The sequence below is a fragment of the Brachyhypopomus gauderio genome, chromosome 10 (genome assembly GCF_052324685.1).
Source record: "Brachyhypopomus gauderio isolate BG-103 chromosome 10, BGAUD_0.2, whole genome shotgun sequence".
In the NCBI taxonomy this organism is placed as follows: Eukaryota; Metazoa; Chordata; class Actinopteri; order Gymnotiformes; family Hypopomidae; genus Brachyhypopomus; species Brachyhypopomus gauderio.
In genome coordinates, this window is record NC_135220.1 from 1,677,115 (window position 1) to 1,691,420 (window position 14,306).

Genomic DNA, 14,306 nt, shown 5'->3' on the forward strand with positions numbered 1-14,306 from the left:
TGCTTCTATTTTTTTGCTTTTGGCTTTTAATTTTGTATTTTTATAGAAGTGAAAGAAAAATTATAACTTTTAACCATTTTTATATACTACCTTCTACATGTTTAATTCATAATACTAGCGTTGAGGCATTCTTGAAGCAGAATTCAGTAGTTTCACTGTATACAGCAATCGAGCTTTCATGCGCTGTTTTACTCGTTTGACTGTTATTAAAAACTAGACGGGCAATCAAAGTTAAATAAGATAACCAGTGGAATAAAATCCACAACTGAGTCAACCGCTGCATTTCGTGCTTGAAATGAATGAACTGTCCAGCACATTACATAACAGCATAGCCCATCTCTAGCTGAGACGATTTAATGTGGGAGCTATTACGCATCCGTGCTGCTTTGATTACTATTGTGCCATCAGTTTACAACATAATCCACGCCACACTTGTTAAACACGAGGCGAGTGGCATTGTTTTGCGTGTGATCCTTTATGTCCTCATCCCTCAACTTCAAAACAAAGGATCGATGCTCTCGGTGATCTGTGTCGATCGGGGGTTCGGCGGGTGGATTATTCGGGCCTGTATCCCAGCATGGGCCCGGAAGTTGTTTGGGATTTCAGGTAAAAGATCCCGGAGATGCTGCCTTCGCCCGAGAAAACAAACAGTGCCCTCGCTAAACAAACAGAGTAATCAGAGTCGATCGTCAGGTAAGAAATACAATTTAACCGACGTACGCGGTTATTTGTCGTCCCAGGAAGCTGACAGTAGCTCGCGCATCTGGCCGTGTTCCGTTTAGACGAGTTAGCCCGCTAACGTTAGCTAGCTTAAACAGCATCTGTCGGGGCGCTGGGTGCCATAGCAACGCCAACGGGCTCTCGAGAAAACATTATTGCGCTTTAGTTTGTCACGACGAAATAGCGAGTGTTTGGGGGAGTAATGTACCACCCGAGCCCCTAAGGTGAGTTATAACGTTAGTTTTGTCGTTTGTTTACAAGTTTGACGAGCGTCTTCGCCCCCGTTCTGACCTGTCGCGTCTCGGTTAGCTCGTCAGCTAACAGGAGCTAGCTAGCTCGCTCGCGCTAGCGCGCGTGCCGTCAGTCATCGTAGCGCGTGAGGGCTGTCGGCGGTGTTGCTGCAGACGTGACATGTGATACCTGGAGACTTGTCAACGTGTTCTGGTCAACAGTATATTACCAGTGCTCATTTTGCTTTTTGTTCTGCCGGTTATAATCTGCTTTCATCCCAATTAATACGTCCAACCACTGGAATTATAACTGGATGTCACTGACCTGCGTGTAAACGTGTGACTTCGACTTTAATTTATGCGGTGGAGCACGAACATCCCCAGCTCTGTGTGTCTCACACACAAAACTTTTAGTTTTTGCATAAGCATATATAAATAGAAATACACAAATACTATAGGGAAGAGCACGAAATCTGTCATTTGTCAGTGAATATGTCGGCGAACAACGCCAGTTGCCTGTTAGAGCTGTTCTGAAGTTAGTTATTCCTGTCACTCACTTTGAGTTGATGTCAAGATTGAAGTATAATGAAAGAATGTGTTTCACATGCATACTCGTCTTTTGTTTGGAAGTGTTGTTGTCTGCTTTGACGTAGGCCTAATATACCATATTAATATACCATTAATTGCGGGAAAATATGTACCATTTGCATGTGATGAGGCAGTCATGTGAGTATATGGTAACCATTCAGGTAGCACCGTCATCATTTATTATTCTTTTCCCTCTGATTTCTGATTGGCCAGACATTCAGTTGGGGGGGGGGGGGGGGGGGGGGGGGGGCTGGGTCTTTACATACTGCTTTCTTAACCAAAGTTTTGTAGAAGACAAAGGTCCAGGACTTACTAAAACTAGGTGATAATTACGGTAGGATACCATATCAATATTGAGCCTAATCAAACATTAAAGTCGCATGGCTAATTGTGGAAGATGCAAGCTGTGCCAATCAAACTCTGGTTTTATGTATCATGTGTCTAGGCTTGAATTGTCTTAGAGTATTAGGATTTTATAAAGATGTTGAGGTGATTGACACTACTGCTGTGCCATAGAATGACACCAGGTTGACCAGTTTATCTTGTGGTTCCTAGTTTTCAGGCAGCTGCGTGAGAATGAATGCTGACGATTGCAATGGCCGTTCTTACATGTCAGGTATCAGGAAGCCTTATTGATTTTTATCTGGTACAGTCTTTTGATATCTGTAGTAAAGTAACAGTGTGTATGTGTGTGTATGTGTGTGTATGTGTGTGTATGTGTGTGTGTGTGTGTGCGTGTGTGTGCGCGCGCGCGCGCGACTGACTGTCTGTATGCAGGCAGTGGAGATTCTTCAACAGAACGGGAGTTTTTTGCAGGGTTGAGGGGTCCAACAGTGAGCACTCCTAACAGTCAGCACTCCTCTCCGAGTCGCTCCCTCAGTGGTCCGTACCTTTATATATAAACACACATCAAACTTCTGTGTGTGAAACTGGCTTACAGTTTGGTTATCTCAGTCTATCATTATTTGCCTTGTATAGTACTACAAGTTCATTGCTCCTCTCTCTCTCGCTCTCTCTCTCTTTTTCTCTCTCTCACGGACTGACTGACTGACTGACTGACGTCCCCTGCACACACGTATTCATCATCCCAGCTAATTCCATCAAGGTGGAGCTGTACAGTGATGAAGAGGCTGGGGGTGCCCCGCTCGCAGAGCACAGAGGAGCAGAGAGGGACGAAGGCTGGAAGGATGATAAGGGGGACGTCATGGAGGAAGGGGGAGTGGAGATGGGTGGAGGTCTGCATGGTCAGGGAGGCAGCGGCTGTGGGGAGATGGCCAGCCCTCACTCGGCCTCCCCCGGACCCATTCGCCTCCCCAATGGAAAGCTGAAGTGTGACATATGTGGAATGATCTGCATTGGCCCCAATGTTCTAATGGTACACAAACGCAGCCATACAGGTAAGCTCTACTAGAATGGATTTGTTTAGGGTTCATATAAATTTGTTTGTTAAAGCAGCGATCGTTGTGGGTGCCCGCAGGCGAGAGGCCGTTCCACTGTAACCAGTGTGGCGCATCCTTCACGCAGAAGGGCAACCTGCTTCGCCATATTAAGCTCCACTCTGGTGAAAAGCCCTTCAAATGCCCCTTTTGCAACTATGCCTGCCGTCGGCGTGATGCGCTCACAGGACACCTCCGCACCCACTCCGGTGAGTCTGCACAGCAGCTAGGAACAAGGGATCCAGAACAAGTGGGGAAGAAATTGTTGCAGAATACGTGGCTAAGAAAATGTAGAAATGTAGAAGAGTGTGTGGGATGAATCACATCTATTGACGCTCTGCTGAAAACACTTTTTGCTGTTGACCATAATGAGTCGTCTGTGTTGAAATGTACTTGGACTTGTAGCATGAAAGATATTCACTTCAAGACTCAGCAGTTCTGCCCAAGGATAGGTTTTGTGGTGGCAGGAAAAAAAAGACCTTTTCATTTAGATGAGCTGTGAATGTTACTGAATAAATGGCAGTGACCTCCGTGAAGTCCCCCCACATGACATTTAGAGTAATATGAAAACAGGATATCCTGCATGAGCTTTCAAAAATATTGATGTGCATTCACCTGTTATAATGCAGAGAGTTCTTATCACTCTTCTGAATGTGAATGCGTAGTTTCAGAGAAATGGTGACCAAGAGTCATGGATTTTGCAAAGTTACATAAACCTCTGGCCAAACGTCAATCAAAAAAAGTCTTGATACAATTATTTCGTTTTAGGAAATTACAAGAAAAGAATTTCAGACTGGTATTATCACATTGGAAAAAGCCATTTAATTACCTGACCTCAATTATATTTTTTCCTTAAGCAATCAGATTTTGAAAAATGTCTCATGGGTCAGCTTGTTTATAATTATTGGTATTTATCAAATACCAATTTGGTCCAGTCAAATAGAATTTTTTTTATTGTATTATTTGATAATTAAGCTTATAATTAATCATTAATAGTAGTAAAGCTGACTGAATGTGTCTTATATGAAGGCATGTAAAGATTTATGAATATCTATATCTGCCACTAGTTGTAATTCAGAGAACATGAGAACACTCTAGTTTTAACACATTGGGTTAGTCTGTGCATTTATGCTTGTTCGTTTAGAATCACCAGTCATATTTTCAGCCAGTGTAACACAGAATATATTTTCATATATATATATATATATATATATGTATATATTCATATATATATATATATATATGAGAAATAAAGAGAAAACTCTGCTTACCAAATATGCACAAATATATCAAGCACATCTGACAGTTTGAGAAACTGCATGTTTCGTGAATAGTTTTAATACAGCATAGTTAATACAGCCATCACAATTAGTATGTTCATGTGCATAAACCTAAGACAACTATAATTTCTCACTTTCACCTACAAGTTTTAGCTTGGCAGTAATAATAACAACAATAATGCTAATAATAATAAATACTAATAATTACACTGTATTTCTCATGTAATTGTCAATAGTATGACATCTGCAGCATCCATAAATCCTTACAAAAAGCTGATAAATTGCTGATAAAACAAATGAATATTCTTACAGCCGTGATGTCCTGCAAGCCTTGAGTAGCAAAATATTAGTCTACTTTGTACTTCATAATTGTTAGTCCACAGTCGACAATAAATGCTAAAGATGTTTATGAGGAGGTAGTCACTCAAATATAAATAAAAAGACCCTAATGTTGCTCTTAAATAAAATAATTCAAATGTAGATAACCCCCTGCTCCCATGTGCTTGACAACAGTATCCAAGGAATAAATACATTAAAATGTGGCCTGATCTTTACACACATATGTGCCTGATTTCTTGCTAAAAGCAGCTCCAGTGCATGCGTAACAGTTCTTTTCACACTGGAACATTTCAGAACACACTAGATTAATAACATGTCAACAGATAATGTTGCTTCCTGCTAAGATTTGCTGCTTATGTATTTTTGCATACTGATATGTGCAAATATATTGACTGATATGTCCAAATGTGTTTTCAGAATTTCTATATTACCCATATGTTTTTGTTTCAGTATGCTCGTATGTCATTATGTATCATCTAGAAAAGCAGTAACAAGGAAAGTTGGTCCACTCTGTTAGCAGACTGCTGGATACTGAAGGGGAATATTAAGTTTGGCAAAATGACTATTAGATTTTATAAATGTGATTGTACAAATTTTAACTTAAGAATAGCCTTATTTTTTAAGTAATATATAATTTATTTTCAATTTAAGCAATTAAAAACTGTATGAGATAGAAAAATTCTTAACAGATTTGAATGTAGTGTAAAACGTACTATAAGATCCAATGATTTTAGTTTGAAAAGGTATACAGGTATATTTATATACAGTCTACAGTACAACTGCAAAACTATTTATGGAATTGTGTGATTAAAGGGAGAACAACAATAACTCGTGACTTGCTGGCTTCACAGCAGTATTTATTGCTGTCTTCACTAGTACAATTTTCTGTGAACTGCCTACCTGACTAACTGATAGATGCTGAATGTGTGATGAAAGCCTTGTATGTGCATTTGTCAGTAAAACAGCCAATTGGTCAGTAAATGAAAATGCCTCTTCTAGGCCAGTATGCTAAGTAGTCAGACAAGAAATATTTGTATATCTCATATATAGTGATAAGCCCATCTTTTAAGTAGGCAGGTTGGAGTATAATGCTTAAAGAATTCAGAAGAATGCATATAAAAATACAAGTAAGATTGTGTAGCCACTGAGGGATTTAATATTTTCAACCTTATTATGAGCAGACTCAACAAGGTGGTACTCAACAAGGGTTCTTGTTATTTATTTGAAATGCATTTCTGATGTCTTTACCATAAAATTCCATGTTTTGTAGCTGTATTGCTACAACTGTCCAAACTAAATATAGTATCATAAGTAGCAATAAATAGCATAAGAGCAATAATAGGCCAGAGCTTTCAAGGACACTGTTATTGCATTCTTTTAGGCTCCTTTACATCTAATTTACTTAGGGCTGTAAAAAATACATTGACGTGTCATGATTCATATGAAGATAACAATTTGAATACATTGATTTTGGAATGTTAGAATTGATCATAATAATATTCAATAAAATATGCATGCATATATTGCCTTATTTTCTAATGCTAGCACCTTGTCATCTAGCTGCGTCACACTTTATACTGTCTGAATCATTCCAAAACAGCCTTATTGCTTTTGTGGTGATATTTAAGACTTACAATGCATTGAATAATTTCCTATAGTCATTGTGAGGTCAGATATTTCTACCCCTACAATTTACATTATCACATCGGCAGTGGTCTGTAATATAAAATCTGTTTTAGGCAAGGAGTGAGTGTGCTGTTATGCCTGTATATAAAATATTGATCTTGACAGTATAAATTGCTGTACTCAATACCAAATGAGAAACATGAGTTGACTGAGCCTGGTGAGTGGCAGGTCACTGACTAGTTTATCCATGAGTGACTCAGAGCTATGATGAGCTACACTGTAGACAGACTGAAACATTTTAAGCTCATTTATTCTTTTAAAAAGCAGAACACCAGTTTTCTCCAAAATCACTGGCAGAAAAGGGCCCAAAATAGGAAAATAGGACTATAATAGGAAAATAGGACTATAATAGGAAAATAAGACTGTAATAGGAAAATAGGACTATAATAGGAAAATAAGACTGTAATAGGAAAATAGGACTATAATAGGAAAATAAGACTGTAATAGGAAAATAGGACTATAATAGGAAAATAAGACTGTAATAGGAAAATAGGACTATAATAGGAAAATAGGACTGTAATAGGAAAATAGGACTATAATAGGAAAATAGGACTGTAATAGGAAAATAGGACTATAATAGGAAAATAGGACTATAATAGGAAAATAGGACTGTAATAGGAAAATAGGACTGTAATAGGAAAATAGGACTATAATAGGAAAATAGGACTATAATAGGAAAATAGGACTATAATAGGAAATAATTGGGGAGATCAGTAACTGTGTATCTGAGGAATATCAAGATGGAGTCACTTAAAAACAAACTTGTCCAACGCCTGAGTTAAGTATATCTCATAAATAAAACTAAATATTGATTAGAATCATGAAAGACCCCCTGATGGCATTGAGGAAAGTACATGTGGTATTTGCCTAGAGTGAGGGTGTTCAGCTCTGGTCATGGAACCCTGTTGCACTGCACAAGTTCAGGGTTTCACTGCTCTAGCACATGTCATGTCCCACTACTAGAACTGAAGACCTACATTATAGATCTTTTGAGTCCAATCCTCGGGGAAGCCCGGTTAGAACATGTTTTCATTCTGTCCCAGTTACCAAGCCACCAGGCAGTAGAACGAGGAGTACCTCGAAGGGTTAATACTGATTAAAACCTTAAACCTTAAAAATTCATGTATGTAGTCGGGCCACGTTTACCCTGTCACCCTGCGCTGTTTCAGTCTCCTCTCCCACTGTGGGGAAACCCTACAAGTGCAGTTACTGTGGCCGCAGCTACAAACAGCAGAGCACGCTAGAAGAACACCGAGAACGCTGTCACAGTTACCTCCAGAGTCTGGATCATCAGCCTGCCCACAGCACCCAGTCCACACACGGTACGTCGCAAAACACGTCCAACAAGGGCTGAAAGGTTAGGTGTGTTTGTCAATGAATGTGTGTGTGTTTGTGCACGTGTGTGTTCTTACACTTCTATTTGCTACACTGCAGGTGAGGACTGTCGTAATATGGATATGATGCCCGACGCCCTGATCCAGCCCTCTGAGAAGATGACCTTCATTGAACGGGTGGCTAACAGCATCACTAAACGAAAACGCTCCACACCTCAAAAATTTCTTGGTAGGCAGTTTTCAGCATGTCCCTTGAAGTTTTTAGATTAGGCACAGTTCGTTGCAAATGACAAGGGGCTGCCCAATATATTGTTAATTATTATTAATATTAATAATCATATTAATATTTATAATAACAATGTTGTTAATAATGGTATTAATAACAATGTTATCAAACTATGAAGATGGATTATATTATACTACATGGTTATTTTGTGTGATGGGCGCACCCTGGCATTTCAGACGTTACCCATGAATATCACAAAGCATCCATGTGATCTAACAAAGGTGTTTTTGATCAAAATATTGCTGATCAGTCTATACTCACGCCATCTTTAGGGATCAAGAATGTGTTTTTAAATAAATGTACAATTGCAATGTACAGCAAAATAGCCACAAAACAAATATTTTTTGCGTATACATTATCATTTTGCTTTACAGTGACATGATTCAGTGACGTCAAAGTGTATTATTGTACTTACAGTGTATTATTGTTGCCATGTCTCTGTATGTTTAGGGGAAAAGCACATGCGACTGAATTTGTCTGATGCACCTTATGAACTCAGCTCCAGCCCTGACAAAGAGCGAGATGGGCTGGTCTCACACGCCGGGGTCGACCCCTCTGCTTTGGTGGCTATGGGAAGCAGATACCTCCGGGGGCCCCGAGGAGGTGGAAGTGGAGGTGAAGACGTGGACTCTCCTCACGCCCTGAGACTGCCCCCTCCTCACCCAGCCTGTATGTCGGAGTTCGCCCCCGTCATCAGCTCCGTCTACCCCCACATCACGCCCCTGGGCCAGCGGCTGAACTGCGGAGGGGGCGTGTCTGTGGGCCTGGCCAGCCGGGAGGCGGGAGAGGGCCACGAGGACGGGCCTACCGGCCGCAGCCTCGCCCCCTCGCCCAGCAACGGCTGCCAGGACTCCACGGACAACGACAGCATGGCGGAGGAGCCTTGCGTGGTTAGCGCGGCCCCCACCGGGAGCTACAACCACCGCGGGCGCGAGGCACGGCACAGCCCCAGTCACGCCAAAGAAACGGACCACGAGGGGGAGAGGGGGGTCCCCGGGGGCCCGCCGGGGGTGCCGGCGGCGAAGAGCAGCCCGCGCTCGCCGGCCGCTTCCAGGGAGGCCGTGCAGGTCGTGGACGGGGAGGGCCGGCCGGTGCGCTCCTTCCGCTGCGAGCACTGCCGCATCTTTTTCCTGGACCACGTCATGTTCACCATACACATGGGCTGCCACGGCTTCCGCCAGCCCTTCGAGTGTAACATCTGCGGGCACCGCAGCCAGGACCGCTACGAGTTCTCCTCGCACATCGTCCGCGGGGAGCATCAGGTGGGCTGATCTGGAGGGATGGGGGAGGTGGCGGGGCCGGTCAGAGGGCGGGACGGGGGTTTTTTTTCGGAGGGGGGCGAGCGTAGTGAAAGAGGGCCGTTTGCTGCTTTGAGGTTATGCGGAGTCTGGTTTGGTCTGCACCAGATTGACGGGCGACAAGACACAATGAGCACTTGTTTTTACCGATTGTACACACCAAGCTTTCTTGTCGAAGGCTAATTGGCATAGGCACAAACTGAAGCTGCCAGGCGGAGTATCACCTGGTGCTTGGAGAAATCAAATACAGAGTGATTAGATTACAACAGAGGGAATAAATCCCACAGTCTGATTGCACTCCCAAATCAATTCATTTGGCAAGACATGGCAGTTTTGCTTTAGAAGTGCCTTTCTTCAGTGGGGTTTCCCTTTTCTTGGGTAGGTAGAGAAACTTGGTGCTTGAGCATGTTGCTGCAAGAGGCAGGACCAGTGATGTCTCGCCAGCGGCATTCTCACACAGTCAGCGTGTAAGAAGTTTTAAATGTGTTTGTGTATATGTATCTGTGTGTCAGAGAGAGAGAGAGAGAGAGAGAGAGAGAGAGAGAGAGAGAGAGAGAGAGAGAGAGAACAGACGTCTAGAAGCTTGCTGCTTGAATGAGATCCACAGTTGTATTCTAAAACGTAGACTCTTTGTGTTTGGACTCCTTTTTCGGTTGTTCTAAGGGGCTGTGGGCGGTGGAGGACTCAGGGAGGGAAGAGAGGAGTGAGGGAGAACCTCTTTAGGGCTGGGAGAAAGGAGGTCTGCATGTTAGCCATACAAACGGAGCACACGCACATATTGCCTTAAATAGTTGCTTTATATTAATCCTGTACGATATACTTACTGAACTGCGTCTGCTGTTTGATGCTGTTGGTTTCAGGAAGCACAGTATGACCCATTGCCAATTGCCTAACTGTGGTCGTCTTTACCACTTAGACAGCGTGGCAAACTGAAGGAGGATTAAGAATTAGGCCAAGCCTTGGACAACTGTGTATGTTTTTTTTTTACTTGAAAACAATATACACTAATTGTCTATTTAAGTTGAAATTAACTTGAAATATTTTGCCTTAGTTTTTGAGTGTTCAGCGGCAGATGACCTTTGTCCTATTAAATATCTCGGACTTTCTGGTTCCCTTGTGCCTCAAATCTTGATTGTGGTTGTTTTTGTCTAGACAGACCTCACCTCAGTGGCGATGATGATGAAGTAGTTTATGGGGGGGGGGCATCTTCAGGACTACAGAGGGTTTTTGCATCATTTTTTGCAGTACGACGTCCACCTCTGTGATGAACTTATTGATGATGAAATGATGGGTTTCGTGAATGGCTTCAGCTAATTTAAGGTACATTGACTCTGTACTGGAGTACATCCCGAAAACCTTGTCAGAATCTCGTGTACTCGGCAGTCACGTACAGGTGCGGTGAACCCGTTGGGACGGTGTGAGCAGTCTTTGTGGTGCTGGTGCAGATCAAACGTAGACCCATATTGCATTCTGTGACTAATTGGGCGATAGGGAAGGGTTGTTACCTCGGCGGAGGTTTGCACTTTTCTAACTCTGCTTAAATGTGAGTTTTTGCTGGGGCTGTTGGGGGGGGGGCTGTGGGGCTGGCGCTATCATTAAAGGCTTTATGGGATCCTGCAGTACTCACTGGTGACTGAGCTTTGGAACGTATTCTTTTGTTTTCTGAAATTGCTCTATTGCACTGATTTCTGATAAAAATGCTATTTAGGGAAAATAAGTAACAATTTGATACAAGATTATGTAGGTTATAAAGACCAGACAAACAATGTGTTGTTTTTAAAGTTCTATAAATACTATTTTCCTAATGAAAGGGGTCATTGTCACAAAGGTTTCAGAACAGAAAATTCTCCTTGTGTTGTAAAATTGGTGCTTGGTTGTTTGTGCGGCCCTTGATATTAACCTGTATGCTGTACGCGTGTCCTGTGTGATTGTTACATATGAGTTAATGTATCAAGGTACACTTAACCCCCACCAACTAGGAACTGCTGCTTTAGTTGAGGGAAGGAGACGAGTCGTTTTTGTACCGTGCTGCCAAGATATCGTGGCCTGTTTTAGTCCTCTTGCACAATTTGAGACAAATACAGCGTAAATCTAAAGCACCAATGAACAAATTTTGAGAATATCAAAGATTTTTGTCGTTTGAGGTTCGTTTGTTACCGCCTTTTCTACCGTGGACCGTGCTTAAGGACGTAGTAGCATGTTTGTCACTTGGACTTCGTGAAGATGGTCAGCTATTTCCCAAAACCTGCTTATGTGTGATCCACTGATCTAGTGTTACACCTGTTGCTAGAAATGCATCTGGAGATCTCTTAATATATGTGTGTTTGGATTCATGCCAGTACAAGCCTAAAGAGTTCAGTGTGAATGATTTCAGAAGTAAAATATCAATGAGACCAAAACCAGTATTTCTTATACAATGTTATACAATAGCTTTGCACCCTTCATAGCTGAAGATAATTCACTCTTCTTCTACCGCAGACATAACAATTTACTTGAAGTTATTTAAAAAAAAGAAATCAAATATATGATACTTAATGATGCACTTAATGGTTGAAATGAAATGATTATGTAAATAACTATATGGTATGTATGAGTGAGGAGGTAGCATGTCTGTTTATTTGTTCACTGGAAATCTGGAACTGTTCAGCTTGTAAAATATTAGCTGCAAATTTTCCCCATTTTCTCCATCCCAACCTATAGGTGTTTTCCTCCAAAGTTTGTTTCCCTGAATCCATGTGTGATGAATTTAAATTAATATTTTTAAATGAACTGTGAAGCAACCATAACAAGCAGCAACAGAGCCCGAGCATTTTGGTGAGGCTGGGATCTAGATCCCTTTCATACTTACAGGTTTCTCCTGGGTTCAGTGTTTTTAAAGGCTTTGTGAGAAAAAAAAAAGATATGTATATGACAAAGAAGAAACTCTTTACCTCAGATTTGTTAAAATAAAAAACTGCCTCATGTTTAAAAAAGGTGTGTTGGTTTCGAGAGGTGTTGTTTCTTTGGTTTTAAGGACTGTAACCCAACATTCAGTTGAAGTAATTTTTCATGTCCAATAAAGTAATATTTGTTGTATCTCCTGTCCACCTAAACATTGCACAGTTGCTTTCAACATAGCTTGTCGTCAAATTCATAAAATTTCATAAAAGCCATCGTAAATATTAAAAAGGGGGTTTTTTTGGCCACAGAAGAAGCTACCTATGTGAATATACATTTGGCTGTAGGGCCTGACACTGGTACACAGTTCCCACAGGGAAAATGTCAGTCTGCTCCTCCAGTACAGGTCAGGGGGTGTAACCCAACATAAAAAGTGTTTTTGTTGTTGTTGTTTTTAAGAAATCAGCATGGCCGATGAATGAATCAATTAAAAGCAAGACAAAAATTAAATATTACAAATATATATGGTACTGAACATTAGCATTTGTAATAGGAAACACTGAAAGGTGTGTGAAACATATACAAGGTAATGAACATGAGTTTGTCACCAACAGATGCCTAGTGCACAACACAAAATATGAACATTCTCCATTATATTATTTTCAGAAAATACATCTGGACATCCTGAATAAAGGATTATATATACACATTTTCTATTTTATTTTTTGCTCTTTCTCTGGAAACAACTTCACTACATTTTTTATGAATTAATATGTACAGGTGTTCGCAGGGAAGTATTTGTTCTTAGCTCACCGCAAAAGGTCAGGTGTTACCCAGAATCTTGCCAACTCTCTGGTTCCTCAGAAAATAGAAAATGCTTATATAAAACAGACAGGTACTTTCCACACTTGCCAGCCATCTTGCCAGAATTAGCATAGTTTATAATCTTGACAGTTGCCTCTTCTAGACATCCCCCAAAGCACTTTAAAAGAACTGCTCATTACACAGTGGCTTCTAGTACATATTCTTGTTTGTTTCATACTTCCATAATTGTAATTTTATTAAAAACATACATCTCAAACTGTCTGGATACAGTTATGGTTAATCTTGAGCTAGATGTCAAACTAGAGTAGTTTTCCCCCAACGTCCTAACCATGTGAAGGTGAGGTTTCTGTATGCAGTTTAAAAGCAACTCACAAGAATGTTACTAGTGCACCTTTTATATTTATAGTTAATTATTATTTATTAATTATTATCATTAAACATAATTATTAATATGAAAGCTCAAGAAAAAGAGACACCACACATATATAATATGCGATTAAAAGTCCTCACCAGGATTTTGCTCAGGCTTCCCTGGATTGTGTTGATTCCACTAATTTTGTGTTGATTCACTAATTAAACATTGTACAACCATTGAGGCAGTGAACTTGCACAAAAGTATGTAGTGTGCACTAACCACTATTATTAAATATGTATGTAGCATACTTTTTTCTTTAACACTAAAATGTAAGAAAAATTATTCAAATCACAAGGGCTTAGCAGGAACTCTAGGGGCAGCACCCCGGGGGGCGGGTGGAGCTCCTCAAATGTGCACTGACGTGGTGCAATTAAAGTGCCTCTGAGGTTACTAGAGGTGGCTCTTGTTTATATTAGAAAAAGTAGTGTCGGTCGATCGCGAAGGAATGTGCGTAGATCGCGTCACATAAAATAGTAGTAGATGAATCGCACATCTGCACCGACGGTTGTATTTTGATTGACATTCACGGTGGCCAATCTGCAATCCACTCAACAAATTACGTTCGCCACCCCCCCCCCCCCGCCCCCCGCTCCCCGCTCAACAAATTACGTTCGCCGCCACCCCGGTAGATCTTTCTGACTTGGTCATCTTATAAGTAGCTCGCAAGCTGAAAACTGTGGGCACCCCTGTGTTACGAGATTGGTAATGTAATCAGTTATTTAGTTTCCTAATTTCATTGCTGCCCATTATCATCAAAATACCTTCAGGTCTGAAACGAGGTGGAGGGGTGAGGTCCTTTAAACCCTTCCGTGATGGGTTCCTCACCTCTGCTGTGAATGAACTTAGGCTGATAAACACAGGGGGAAAGGGAGAGACAGTATGTACACTGTGTTCTTGACGACCAAGTATCAAATGTAGAGCTGGAGTCGCAAGAGAGGCTTTAACTTTTGTTAAAATGACATGGGCGAATACCAATCAAGCCCCAAGACATT

The 14,306-nt window shown here is 41.2% G+C and overlaps 1 protein-coding gene across 3 annotated transcripts; it reads left to right on the top strand.

Annotated features, from left to right (window-relative positions):
• The first annotated feature begins 456 nt into the window (after positions 1–456).
• ikzf4 (IKAROS family zinc finger 4) lies at positions 457–9,170 on the top strand. Of its 3 annotated transcripts, none has more exons than XM_077018551.1 (8): positions 457–693; positions 2,094–2,154; positions 2,316–2,420; positions 2,630–2,935; positions 3,016–3,183; positions 7,449–7,601; positions 7,714–7,842; positions 8,350–9,170. In XM_077018551.1, exons 2-8 carry the CDS (start codon positions 2,115–2,117, stop codon positions 9,168–9,170), a joined length of 1,722 nt encoding a protein of 573 aa, XP_076874666.1. In that variant the 5' UTR covers positions 457–693; positions 2,094–2,114. The 3 variants fall into 3 exon arrangements, with proteins under 3 accessions (XP_076874666.1, XP_076874667.1, XP_076874668.1); XM_077018552.1 differs by lacking the exon at positions 457–693 and adding an exon at positions 756–944; XM_077018553.1 differs by lacking the exon at positions 457–693 and adding an exon at positions 1,834–1,872.
• The last annotated feature ends 5,136 nt before the right edge of the window (positions 9,171–14,306 follow it).

Excerpts from the sequence above, each read along its gene's own strand:
- ikzf4 (XM_077018551.1), top strand. The coding sequence starts at position 2,115 with ATGAATGCTGACGATTGCAATGGCCGTTCTTACATGTCAG. Across the intron at positions 2,155-2,315 it reads TGGCCGTTCTTACATGTCAG|GCAGTGGAGATTCTTCAACA; the intron begins GTATCAGGAAGC and ends GTCTGTATGCAG. Across the intron at positions 2,421-2,629 it reads TCCGAGTCGCTCCCTCAGTG|CTAATTCCATCAAGGTGGAG; the intron begins GTCCGTACCTTT and ends TCATCATCCCAG.